General features: G+C 38.4%; 1 protein-coding gene across 2 annotated transcripts in view; it reads left to right on the forward strand.

Moving 5' to 3' along the window:
• The window catches only part of CTNNA2 (catenin alpha 2), a 534,072-nt gene that overhangs the window by 55,722 nt on the left and 464,571 nt on the right, over positions 1 to 13,779 (forward strand). For both annotated transcript variants that reach the window (XM_075499501.1, XM_075499502.1), the window contains exon 2: positions 4,703 to 4,809. In XM_075499501.1, coding sequence (XP_075355616.1) covers positions 4,708 to 4,809 — 102 coding nt within the window. In that variant the 5' untranslated portion in view covers positions 4,703 to 4,707. The remainder of the gene's footprint in view (positions 1 to 4,702; positions 4,810 to 13,779) is intronic.

Here is a 13,779-nt window from a genome sequence, read left to right on the forward strand (position 1 = left end):
ATAGGAATCCACTCTAATGAATTGTTGACTAAAGTAAATACTTATTTTCTTTACAGATAGGCTTTGAAGACAGACTGCCTAAACAAATGTTCACGTTGAACAATAGTTACCGGACTGGGTAGAGGCATTTCTGTTTTGCTGTACTTAGGAAAAGCTAAAAGTTTAAAACAAGTGATGGACATATTTTGGCACATGGTCTAGGAAGAAAAAGTACAGTTAAGCAATAGAATTCATTAAATATATTCTTGAAAAAGTGTGGAGCTAGTTTCAGGATTAGGATTGCAATCATCTGTATACTTCTTTAGAAATATTATTAACAGTGCTATTAACCTACTTTCCTTATTTGATAATAACAAGTTTCAAATTCAAACTTAATAATCACCCGTTGCCAGTTGATAATATATGTGAACAGCAGAGAGTAAGTTTCACTGAAACTTTCTGCTAAAAATGTTTTCTTAACTCTGCAATCATAAAAACACTGTGTGAATTTTAATTCAATGAGACTTACCCCAAAGAACAATCAGTACATGTTTCTAAATTACAGGGGTTGGAAGTCAGACGAGAAACCTAATTTCACATTTTGAAGAAAGAATGGATTGTTGTCCAAGTACGTTGGAAGTTTCCAAGTTGGAAACTCCAGGGGAAAGCAAAAAAATTAAGCTACTTCAGAAAATAGTGGATATAAGGCTAGTCTAGAAGGTAATAGAAAAGGAGATCTCTATTACTTATGGCTACTACTTTTTTGTTCTATCATAATACACTTTTATGTTTCTATGAAAAATGTTATGGGATGCCATTATCCTCTGCTCACATGGGTTATCTTCCTCACAGGTACAGCACAACCACAAGCCATGCATAAGCTATGAAGCAATTTATGTTTTCAGCGAAGTGCTTAAAGCTAATTGTTTGGGGAATATTTGGTCAAATAGTCATAAGATACGGTTAGCATCCTTTCCTTTATCCAACCGAGCAGTTCCCGTTTACCTGTTCAGTCTAGGAAGATTGTTGTAGAAATGGCAAGGAAGAAATATTCTATCCTTTCATATACGTACACTTGGGCAGGTAACTTCTTTTTAGTCTTTTGTCGTTTAAAATTGCTGTTGTGACAGCAGCTGAAGGAATGTTGAGGAAAATGCACTAATTTGACTTTTTAATTTTACTTATTTGCTTTTGTGGAGTAGATTTTACTGCAAATGAAAAACTTTCGTATAGGTTTTTATTGAGGCTTTTTCTTGTATATATCCTTTTTATAGTTGAAAGCATTGCTCACCCTTTCATATTGAATTTTGAAGGATATTTTTTCTATTTCTTAGTAAAGGTTGAAACTGAGTCAGTATTCTGATTGAAACAACTGATCATCCAGGTTATCTTTTGTGTCACCTGTATGATTGCCATCCACTGAAATTAGTTTGCTTTTGTAGGCTTTGGACTATGTTACAGCTTTGAATATATTTTTGTATAATGAGAGGTGTATGTTTGAGTACCTGTGTTAATAGTTAGTGAGGAAAAGCGTGCTTATTAAAAAGAAAGAAACTGTATTTGACACATTTAAAAGCATCATAACTCATACATTATTGACTAGAATAATAGTCTACTTAAAACTTACTTTTTGAATACAGAGGCCAACTGGAGTAGCAACCACCTTTATATAAAAAAGGAACAGGTTCTGAAAGATGATTAAACATTGTCTGTTGGAAAAATGAGAAAAGGTCCCACATTAACCATGTTTACAGCAACTAGAAACTGTCTCATAGTTTTCTTTAATCACATGTATGGGTGTTTTCAGCATTGTAAAACATGAAGTCTAATGATTTTTTGCAGAAGAATAGAAACTGAATAGTAGCAATTTTAGCACACACTAGATATTATCAGATAATTCTGCTACCAAATGTTTGCAAATGAGAGGAGACTCAGGGCTGTTTTTATATATGATTTATAAATACATTGATTAGGGAGTTCTGATAGGTCTCTCTTTGAGCGAGTATTTAAAGTTGTCTGCAAGTAACACGGTGAAAATCTTTTGCAGACTGTGAATGAATTTGCATAGACTTACTAGCCTGTTAATTTTGAGTGATAGTAATTAGTCAAGACATTCTCCTGAATAAAGCAGTAGTACTTATTTTCTATATACTAGATAATGTTGCTAAGTACTGAATACATTTGTTATTGAATTAAGCTTTATGAAGTGGGTTGTTATTCAAGGAGCAATAGCTGAACTTCTTTTGATTTTGTTCACTGAATCGTTTGTTTGGGTTTTTTTTTTTGTATTATCTTGTCAGTTAAACATAGCTTTCTGGAGAAAACAATTTTAAACGTTTGGGATATTATATACAGAAGGCTTGATTTGGATCTCACTTATGCAATGTACAATATGATATTATTGGTTTGTCTTTCCCTGCTAGAGTTCTCATGGTGTTCTAGGTTTATGGGACTTTTTAATTTTTTATTTTAATTTTAAAATAAAGGCAAATATTTAAGCCAGAATTACTTAAAATGAACATTTTTAAAATGAAATTTTTATGTGTCTCCTTTTTTTTTTTTTTTAGGAACAAGCTAGTTTACATGTGACATTGCTTGTCACCAAATATTTGTATCACTTTCCAGCTCTGTGAGGTGCATTGTACGTCTCTTACACCTGACAGCTGGATTTTTCTGTATTTGGAATTTCAAAAATGAAGTCAACTCTCTTGAAAATGTCATGAAAACCTGAAATGGCAAATAAAATGACAGCAACTTGATCTTGCCTTTGTTTTAGGCCTTCTTTAAGTTTTTAAGCCTAAGATGGTCTGGAGAATCCTTTTTGTTTTTAAATGAGTACTACCATTTTTGGTGCAAAATTAAGAAATCCTGGATACTGTGGGGAAGTGGTACTCAAAAAGCTGAAGAGGCTTGTTGAATTTGTTGTATTCCGTGTGTTGGTGGGTTGACCTTGGCTGGCTGCAAGGTGCCCACCAAGCTGCTCTCTCACTCCCCCTCCTCAGCATGACAGGGGGAGAAACTAGGGTGAAAACCTCGTAGGTGGAGATAAAGAGAGGGCGATCACTTACCGATTACTGTCACAGGCAAAACAGACTTGACCTGGGGAAAATTAGTTTAATTTATTGCTAATTAAAATAGGGTTGGATCATGAGAAGAAAAAAGACAAAATCTAAACCACCTTCCCCCACCCTCACTTTTTTCCCTGTCTCAACTTCACTGTTTCAACTCCTGACTCTTCTACTTCCTTGCCTCTCCCACCCTGAGTAGGGTAGGGGGGATGGCGAGTGGGGGTTGCAGTCAGTTCATAACGCTTTGTCTCTGCTGCTCCTTCCTCACACTTTCCCCCTGCTCCAGTGCGGGTCCTCTCCATGGGCTGCAGTCCTTCAGGTAAACCTGCTCCTGCGTGCGCTCTCCTCGGGCTGCAGTTCCTTCAGGACATACCCATCTCCTGTGGCATTGGGTGCTCCATGGGCTGCAGTAATAGCTGCTCCAGTGTGCTCCTCCATGGGCTGCAGGGAAATACCTGCTTCACCTTGGTCTGCTCCACAGGCTGCAGGGGAATCTCTGTTCCGGTGCCTGGAGCACCTCCTCCCCCTCCTCCTTCTCTGATCTCGGGATTTGCAGGATTATTTTTCACAAGGATTGCTTCTCATACTTTCTTTATGTCACTTCTTGTGCTGCCAGGCAGCATTTTGCCCTTTCTTAAATGTGATTTCCCAGCGGTGCCACCAGCCTCACTGATGGGCTCAGCTCTGTCTTGTGGTGGGTCCATGCTATGTCCAGCATGGGGCAGCCCCTGGCTCTTCTTACAAAGCCCACCCTGCAGCCCCCCGCTACCAAAAGCTTGCCACGTATACCCAATACAACATGTATGCAGTATGATAGGGTATCTATTCTTAAGGATATAGGAGAGAAAAAATTTCTGAATATAAATGTTTAAGCACTCAGTGGATGTGGCAGTGGTGCACTTGGGTGTTCTCGGGAGTAGAAGAACACTGGCAAGATTATGGGGAAGTATTTTATATGTGAAGGGGAACAGCTGTATTGGGTCTGGCTGAGATGGAGTTAAATTTCCCCAAAGCAGCCCTCATAGTGCTGTGCTTTTTATTGGTAGCTCGAAAGGTGTTGCTAACACACCGGTGTTTTGGCTACTGCTGAGCAGTGCTCCCACAGCATCAAGGCTGTCTCTTCAACATTCCCCCCTCACCAGGAGGCTGGGGATGGGCAAGATCTTGGGAGGGGACATAGCCAGGACAGCTGACCCAAACTGACCAAAGGGATATTCCACGCCATATGACGTCTGCTCAGCAATAAAAGCTAAGAGAAAGGAAGAGGAGGGGGGGCATTTGTTATTACGACGTTTGTCTTCTGGAGCAACCTCTATGTGTACTGAAGCCCTACTTCCCGGGAAGTGGCTGGACATCGCCTGCTGATGGGAAGTAGAGAATAAATCTTTTGTTTTCCTTTGCTTCCACATGCGGCCTTTGCTTTTGCTGTATTAAACTGCCTTTATCTTGACCCACAAGTTTTTTTCCATCTTATTTTCTCCCCCTGCCGTCCTGCTGAGGAAGGGAGTGATAGAGCAGCTTGGTGGGCACCTGGCATGCAGCCAAGGTCAACCCACCACAACAGCATATATGCTATTCTCTAAATAAATTATAGGCAATATTTGGTTATTACACTAATAATATTCATGGATATTGTGTTATTTTGTCTGTTCTAGGGAGTATGACTTCTGCAACGTCACCTATCATTTTGAAATGGGACCCCAAAAGTTTGGAAATCAGAACTCTCACAGTAGAGAGGCTATTGGAGCCACTTGTTACCCAGGCAAGTATCTTTGATTTGGTTTGCTTCTTCCTTTAGCCTGGTGCTGTATTTACTCATTTTATGTAATTATCTTAATAATCTTTGATAATAAAAACTTGAACAATTTTTGTTCGTGATCTCTAGTGGAAAGCTCTGTTCAAACATGTCTAGAAGTTCTTGTTCTAAATAATTTATAATCTCCGAGTATGAGCGGGAATACAGTAGCAACAACTGTTTAATTATGTTTCTCTTTTAAAAGCAGTTTAGAAAGTTATGAAACAGTGAATTTAAGACAGGGATCTGACTGACCACGTACTCTTGGTTAGTTATTATACCATGGAAGACAGGATCACATTAAAAACAAACAAAACCAACCAACCAAATTAAAGAAACTATTAAAGCCTATATAATTTCGTGCTGTGATTGATTAGGAGTGTATGCTCAACCATTTAGCTTTCAACCTAGTATAATTTGCTAATAGCAGCTAAAATATTAATCCAGTGGTCTAAAAAGAGCAAGATGAACGTGATGCTAGGTAACGTGGATAATGTATATATTAGTGGTATCCAACTTTTAACCAGGTAGACCAGTTTCTTTATTGTCAGAGAAAATCTGTATATCACAGAATCACAGAATCGTATAGGTTGGAAAAGACCTTTAAGATCATTGAGTCCAACCGTAAACCTAACACTACCAAGCCCACCACTACACCATGACCCTAAGCACCTCATCCAAACGTCCTTTAAATACCTCCAGGGATGGCGACTCAACCACTTCCCTGGGCAGACTCTTCCAATGCTTGATAACCCTTTCAGTGAAGAAAAATTTCCTAATATCCCGTCTAAACCTCCCCTGGCACAACTTGAGGCCATTTCCTCTCGTCCTATCACTTGTTACCTGGGAGAAGAGACCGACCCCACCTCTCTACACCCTCCTTTCAGGCAGTTGTAGAGAGCGATGAGGTCTCCCCTCAGCCTCCTTTTCTCCAGGCTAAACAACCCCAGGTCCCTCAGCCGCTCCCCATCAGCCTTGTGCTCCAGACCCTTCCCCAGCTCCGTTGCCCTTCTCTGGACACGCTCCAGCCCCTCAATGTCTCTCTTGGAGTGGGGGGCCCAACACTGAACACAGCATTCGAGGTGCGGCCTCACCAGTGCCAAGTACAGGGGCACGATCACTTCCCTAGTCCTGCTGGCCACACTATTTTTGATACAAGCCAGGATGCCATTGGCTTTCTTGGCCACCTGGGCACATTGCTGGCTCATATTCAGGCGGCTGTCGACCAACACCCCCAGGTCCTTCTCTGCCTGGCAGCTTTCCAGCCACTCTTCCCCAAGCCTGTAGCGTTGCATGGGGTTGCTGTGGCCCAAGGGCAGGACCTGGCACTTGGCCTTGTTGAACCTCATACAATTGACCTCAGCCCATCGATCCAGCCTGTCCAGATCCCTCTGCAGAGCCTGCCCACCCTCAAGCAGATCAACACTCCCACACAACTTGGTGTCATCTGCAAACTTACTGAGGGTGCACTCGATCCCTTCATCCAGATCATTGATAAAGATATTAAACAGAACTGGCCCCAACACAGAGCCCTGGGGAACACCGCTTGTGATGGCCGCCAACTGGAGTAAACTCCATTCACCACCACTCTTTGGGCCCAGCCATCCAGCCAGTTCTTTACCCAGCGAAGAGTACACCCGCCCAAGCCATGAGCAGCCAGTTTCTCCAGGAGAATGCTGTGGGAAACCGTGTCAAAGGCAATATGCATACATATGCATACATACGCATACATATGTATGCGTATCTATTGTATATCTGTATATGCATGCATATCTATTGTATATCTATGCATATCACGTTTCCTGTGTCTGTACAAATTTACATGTGCTGTGAGTGCATGCACAGGGGCAGGAGCGGTGTGGTCCAGAGAAATATAGCAGTAGACATCAGACTTCTGTCACCGTCAGTGTGATTTGCTGAGTCCGTGGCCTGGTGCCATTCTGTTCCTGAGTTGCCATTAATAATGGGAAGCTGGCTACATAATTTTCTTCTAGTAAGCTTCAAGATGGGTAGCTCCATTATGTAAAATACACACAAAAGTAATTTTTTTTCTAGGAGTGCTCATTATATTAAAAATGAATACCAGCTAACCCCATCTGTCCATCCCCCTGTTACTAACAATTTTCTCCTAGATATTGTGGATCTTGAGATTGGTCTGCTGGATAGAAATGTAGGCCTTCTTTTGAGTGTGAGACTAGACTTGATGTTTTTGTTTTCAGAATAAAACAGAGATAAAATATAAATTGCTACTTCTTTAATGCCCCCAAAATGGTGTGTCCATATGGTTCCTATGCTCCTTAAAGTGAGTCACTTTCCAAAAAAATTTCTATTCTTCTTTATTTATTTTTGAAAAAAATTACATTATCTTTCTACGAATAGTTTTGGACATGAAAGTCTCTAACAATGTACACAACTTCACATACTCAAAGGCAAACAGATATATGTTTCATTTCACAGAGCTGTTGATAACATGGTAATTAACTTTCATTATAAACCTTGATAATTTTGTAGTTGATATGGAAGATGGACTAAAATTCCAAATTCATTGTGATACCACCTGAAAATTAGGTTATGAGCTCTCTGTTTTTCTGATCCTGGTGTTAGCAGAGGAAGTGAAGCTGCTGTGAACCTTAGTCAGTTGTGAAAAGAGCCAATTACTGAGTCTTCTGTGAGAGAATTTCCTGTTTTCCTTCCACTTTATCTTCCAACACCTTGCCCAATACATCATCCCAGAAGTGAAAGTACCATTGTAGTTTCTCAAGTTGCTTGAGTTCACATAAATCTAGCTAACCCAAAAGTTTGACAGCACGCCTCAACAAATGTAAATAAAGTACAGGTTGAACTACAGGAAGTGGATTTCTTCAATGGTGGAAACTAAGGTGCCCAAGATCCTTACCTTCATGTTTTGATGAGGAACAATGTATTTCTATTTTAGCAGTACGTCAAGAAGACTAAAGAAAAAACGTGCAGTCCAGAGCGGGTAGAGTAATGTTGGGCTATTGCTTTATTCAACATTTGTGAATATTTCCATTCTGATTTCTTCACTTCATAGGTTTCTAGATAGTATGGACATATAAAAAAACCTTTTTAAACATGTAATTTAATTTCTTGTATTAGAGAAATAAGTAGTTTTACTTATTTTCCTCTACTTGGAATCCAATAAAGTATGTTTGACTAAAGCATGTTTTTGTGAGCCACACAAACATGATCACGAAAGCTTCAAGGGATGAGAAATGTGCTACCTTCAGAATGTGTTTATGTGTTGCATTTTTAGCTTGAGTTATTCAGCTGCTCTTTCTGTTTTTCTCAGATAAATTAACGATCATCCCAGTTTAAAGGCTTTTCTTTTTTCTGCTTAGGATTACATATACAGCCTGGTCAAGTCAAGAATAGTATCTCGTTTACCTCTGTTTGGGCTTAGATTGCAATCTGCCTATGCAGTGACAACCTCCACGAGATACCATGTGCACATTCCACATGCAAAGATTTCGATCTCCTTAAAAAGTTTCAAAGCACTTTCCTTCCTAAAGAGAACGTCTAATTCGAAAATTTATCTTGGCAAGTAAATAAATACATAAATATTTAATCCCTGTTCAGTTTGAACTCTGAAGTCCACTGTTGATTCATAAGAACTGCTTAACACAAAAATTGTAGAGATGTGAAGTTCTTCCATAAGTCATTAAAAACAGGTCACTGGATAGAAGAGAGATATTCAATGGCCACGTAATGCAACAGAACTGTGCTGCACAAGTTCCTGAACAACCTGATCTGACTTTGAAGGCAGCCATACTTTGACCAGGAGTTTGGAGTAGATGACATCCTGAGGTCCCGTACAGCCAAAATTTGTCCGATTCTGTGATTTCTAGCACCACCAAGACAAATCCATGGTTTATTTTGGCATTCACACTTGAATATTTAGAGTATCCTTTTGTTCTCCAAGCTGTGTGTGATTTTGGAGAATTCTTGAAAAACCAGAAACGGTTGTACACAAGTCTTTTGGGCTCCAAAAACGCTAATCAAGCCTTTTGTGTCTGGGGGGGGTGGGGGTGGTAGGATTTAGGCTCTAAACTATGTGTGTATTGGCACATGAGTGAGAGATTTTCAAATGGTGGTGCATCCACTGATTTCTACTGATATTTTGGGGAGTAATAAAGAAATGTGACGTGGATGTGAAAAAGAACACCTCAGTGAGTCAGGAGAACGGTGCATTGAAACTGAATTTTAGACAACCTCATTAGTGTTCCAGATGAGAAAATATGGATAACCTATGAATTGATTTAGAAGAAATTATAAGACAGGAAGGTTGTTGGAGCTGGAGGCAAAAAAAAAAAAAAAAAAAAAAATCCATTAACTGATCATGAGAACGCATTAGAAATGACAGAATCACATTTATTCTAGGAAGCCCTGAACTAGCAAGCTAATTAAAACTTTCTCTGGCTGTCAGAGATGTAAGAGTATTGGAGCTTGCTGGGGTACGTGTTTTCCCAGTGCTTGTTGTCATGCTTAAAGAGTAACAGATATGCCCTGCCACATGTCTTTTATCACGTTAATATTATTGAGGTTTTGTAAGAAATGTGTGATGCAAAAATTTATTAAAATTTCTGTTCTCAACAATATTGAATTTAATAATTGAAATATGTTTCTTTTCTCTGGCTTCAATGTCACAATTAGCTAAAAGTAGAAGGTAACTATTTATTGCTGGTTTTGTTTTCTGAGAGTTCATAACAGTTAATCTTTTTTACTATAACTCTTATAATTTTTAATTCTATGAAATTTTCATAAGAAAATGTATAACTAAAATATATCCTCAAGGGATACTGCCTCTTATTCTCACCTTCATGCATAGTAACCTAAATGCATTACAATTCTATTTGTCAGACTGTGGATGATTTTCATAAGAAAAAAAAATTACGTTTTTAGGATGGGCTTAACTGCTGTTACCTGATATTTTATATGTAGCTGGAAAATAGTGCTTGTGGAGGTTGCCCATAAGGACTCAGGGGATATTTTTTTGGTTTCTGGTGGTTTTGCATAATAATTAAATACAAATATGAATACAAGTTATACATGTTAAGGAGGGAAAAAAAAAAAAAGGAAAAAAAAAAAAAACAACCATGAACCAGCAACATTAATGCAATTGTTTTTTTGAAAAACACCAAAAATACTCATGTGTGAGCACATGGATGAAAAGATGAAGGAGTGATGTATAATTTTTGAAGATAAGATTTGCTCTTTTGATGAGATTTCAATTTTTTAGCGTCAACCTGTGGTTTTTTTTGGTAGTTTTTCCTAGGTATTTTAGATAGCAGTGTGGCTGTTTTAGAAATGTGCCTTTATTACCCGAGCCATGCAGCAGTTGTGCTTTTTAGGATCTTTAAATTTTTGGACTATTATCTATTCTTTCAGAATTGTAACGATAACACAAGTAATAGTGTTCCTGTTGCAGATTTTTCATCACTGATTATGTTTTCCTTCAGTGTGACACATTTTCGTCCTGGAGTTGCTGTGAAGAGACAATTCTGAATTGCACTGCATGTTTTGTTTTTTATTCCTTGTAAATTTAAGATGCCCGTTCTAGTAGCTTACAATGAAACAAGAGTATGTAGTAAGGCAGACAAAAATCATTGAATAATGATTTTGCATTTTTTTTATATAGTGTTACTCAGTAAAATTAAGTAACCGATATCTAAAAATAAAGTCATTAGGTAAAATTCCAAATAGTTGTAATTAATGCAATTTATTTAGAAAATCATAATAATTATGGCTGATGTTATACTTCATGATTTCTCCTCAAAGAACTTGTGTCTAATCTAATCCCTTGTGCAGTATGTTTGGAAAATGGACTGATTTCTATATTGCTATGAGAAATAGAAATATATTCCCAACCATTCCAGTTAATCAGATATTATTTATATTCAGTGAACCTTGGTTTTATTGCATTTGAACCCTAAATCTGGTGTGCTAACTAATCTCCACGGGAAATATATTATTGATTATTATTGTCAAGGAGCTGCATCTGAGCCACGCCTACGCACATACACATACGGGTTTCTTTTTGGAGGGTTTGTGAATGTGTGTGAATATTTCAAACAATTTTGAGAAAAGTTGAGTAACTGGTAATGGGGCACTGTATCATGCCTGATACATGTTTCACTTACGTTAGTAATTGCACAGGATTTTTGAGCAATTTCTTTGTTTGATAGCTGGATTCAGCTGAAGTCATCTTCAAGACAGACCTAAGGGAAAATTAATTATAAAGTCTTATTTTTTGATCATTTGAGTTCAATTCAGCTGTGCAATAAGGTCAATATTATTTTGATTTTTTTTTTTTTTATTTGATCAGGACTATTTTTCCAATTGTGAAGTTAGTTTCTGTTTACGCTGTGTTTCTGTCTGTGGCATTTCTGGGAGCGCAGGAGGTTAGACTGCACGTCAGGATTCTCTGGCGTGGGCTAATTAGGTGATGGCCATTCCTGTCAGGGAGTCAAAGCCAAAACCTATCAAAAAATGAAGTTGGAATTTTTATTTTCTAATTGAAGCTGAACTTTAAACATTATTTATGAAGTTATTTTGTTGAATAGGAACAGAATCCACCTTACTTTCTCCAACATTGTGCTATGTATCACTTAAAATAATTCCTGAACTAAAACCAAGCAGGTGCCTATTTACTTGAGGGTGGGTTTTTTTTTCATCCGTTAGATTCTGCAAGAAACTGCTGCATTCTGCCCGTCACTGTTTCTGCTTTGCCATTGGATTCAGTAACATCTGTGCCTCCCTGTAAAGTCTAGTTGGGATCTTCTCATTCTCAGTATGGAGACTTTTTGTGCTGGCTAAGAGAACCTTTAACTAAATGTTACCTTTTCTATTTTTATACTCCCTTGCTGGAAAACTGTATACTATTTATAATATGTAGTGTCCTGTAAGGTCTGGACCTTGTCAGTTGATGCCTTCCAGTGATTAGATTCACTGTTTAAAGGTGTTTATGTATGTGTTTGTATTTCTGAGTTTATGTATATGCAGGTTAGCATTTGCTGGGGGGAGAATGAAGACTCGGAAGGCTTTAGATCTCATCTATTACTCCCCTGTTGTGTTTTTATGGAATAGTGGTGCTTAAACTCAGAGCAATGAAACATGATGGCTACTTTTTCTTCTTTTCTGCCACACAACCCGATATGGAGAGATGGTGAAAAAATTTATTATTGCTGTATCATAGCTGGAAATGCAATTTATCCTGCGACTATCATAGGTTTGCAGTAAATGGTGACTGGAAAAGCTTATGGCTAAAATGGACCTACTCTGCTGAGTAACTCTTTTTATTCTTAAATGCTAGACTTTCCATCCATTGAGAAACTCTTCAACCTTGTTCATCATTAGCAAATTATTAGTGGTTCAGGGTTACCGGGAAGTTTTTTTTACCTTATGTGGTATGGACAAAACTGTTTTCATCACAGTTTAACTTAAAAAAAGCATTTACTGCTTTGACTCTTCAGTCTAACAGGTAGTAACCTTATGAAGGGGGTTTGCTGTGCATGGCATGAATATGTCCAAGTGCAATGAGTCAGTTCTCAGAAGGAATTTGCTGGATGTCCTTGCAAATACAGTGAATAAATAAACTATCTGACTTGATGCAGTTGTGTAGGTTGTGTCATGTCCTTGACTATTATATGAGGAGAAGATAGGTGCTCTTTCCCACCTACAGAGCTGATCTCTTCTCACAAATTGAGATCCATCCATATTCTTGAAGTTGGAGTCTCTTTTTGGGTCCAGGCTTTTGACATCTTCTCATCAAAGCCAAACCAAGAGACACAGGGAATAAATATGTTTCTAATGACAAGAAGACACACACCATGTCGAAACACAGCTTTACGTAGACAGTATGCACAGTAATATACCCCCTAACCCCAAACCTCATTGCTTGGCTAGCAAGGATACCAGTTGTCCTTGCAAAGAACCTGAATTTTAACTTCAGGAGAGAGAGAACTGCTGTAAAGTTTCCCCCATCGTGGCTGATTAGAATGTAATTGTAATGGGGCTAGTGTCTTGACTGAAAAGAAATATAATACATAAACAACAAGAAAAGACAGCTGAATATCAAGCTAGGGTAAACATTGAGAAGTTTTGCTGGTATTTCCAATTGCGGCTCCACTGCAAGAATGAATGAAATGCAGTGGAGAGAGACCGGGGCAGGAGGAAGCTGCTGAATCTTTCCTGTAAGTGTAGGGCATTCATCAGGGAAGAATTAGTGCAAGCAGTTGCATAGCTGAAGCCTGGGAAAGTCCCTGATACTGTCTTCATCCTGTCTACTGAAAGAGTACAGCCTGGAGTTTTGAAACTTGTCTACCCATTTTCCTAACCATATTCTTTTCTTGCGTACGGTTTTCTTGCAACTGTTTTCATTGGAAGGGTTTTCAGAAAGTGGTGTTCTTGCCTGGGATTTCCAAACGCTAAGCAAGAAGATCAAACTAATAGGAATAATTATTGTAATATGTTTTTTCTACTTATGTCCTTGAAGATGTATAGCGAGATGCAGTGAAGCAGAGCTGAGCCTTTTTCTGTCCTCAAACGTACAACTCAGCAGGTTCTTAACAATCCTGTTGGTTTAATCGGGGTCATCGCTGTAGAAGGGGAACATCTAAAGGTTTGGAGGGAAAATTGGCTTCGGTTGCATTTTTAGTTGATTTTTTTTCAGTCTGCCTGAAAAGCAGTTATATTTTTTGTTGTTTTTTTTTTTTTTTCCCCAGAATTTCTTATGAGCTACATGTCACTTCCAAAAATTCTCACAGTCAACAAATGTATTAGCAAATTACAGTCTTTTTCTTTTATATCAAAAATGCTAATTAAAGCTGGATATGTATATCAGCTTATGTTTTAAAAGAAGATTGCATAGTTAATAGCCAGTGGCCTTGTTACAAAAGAAGTAATGGGTTTTCATTTTGG

Source organism: Mycteria americana, chromosome 4, assembly GCF_035582795.1.
Source record: "Mycteria americana isolate JAX WOST 10 ecotype Jacksonville Zoo and Gardens chromosome 4, USCA_MyAme_1.0, whole genome shotgun sequence".
In the NCBI taxonomy this organism is placed as follows: Eukaryota; Metazoa; Chordata; class Aves; order Ciconiiformes; family Ciconiidae; genus Mycteria; species Mycteria americana.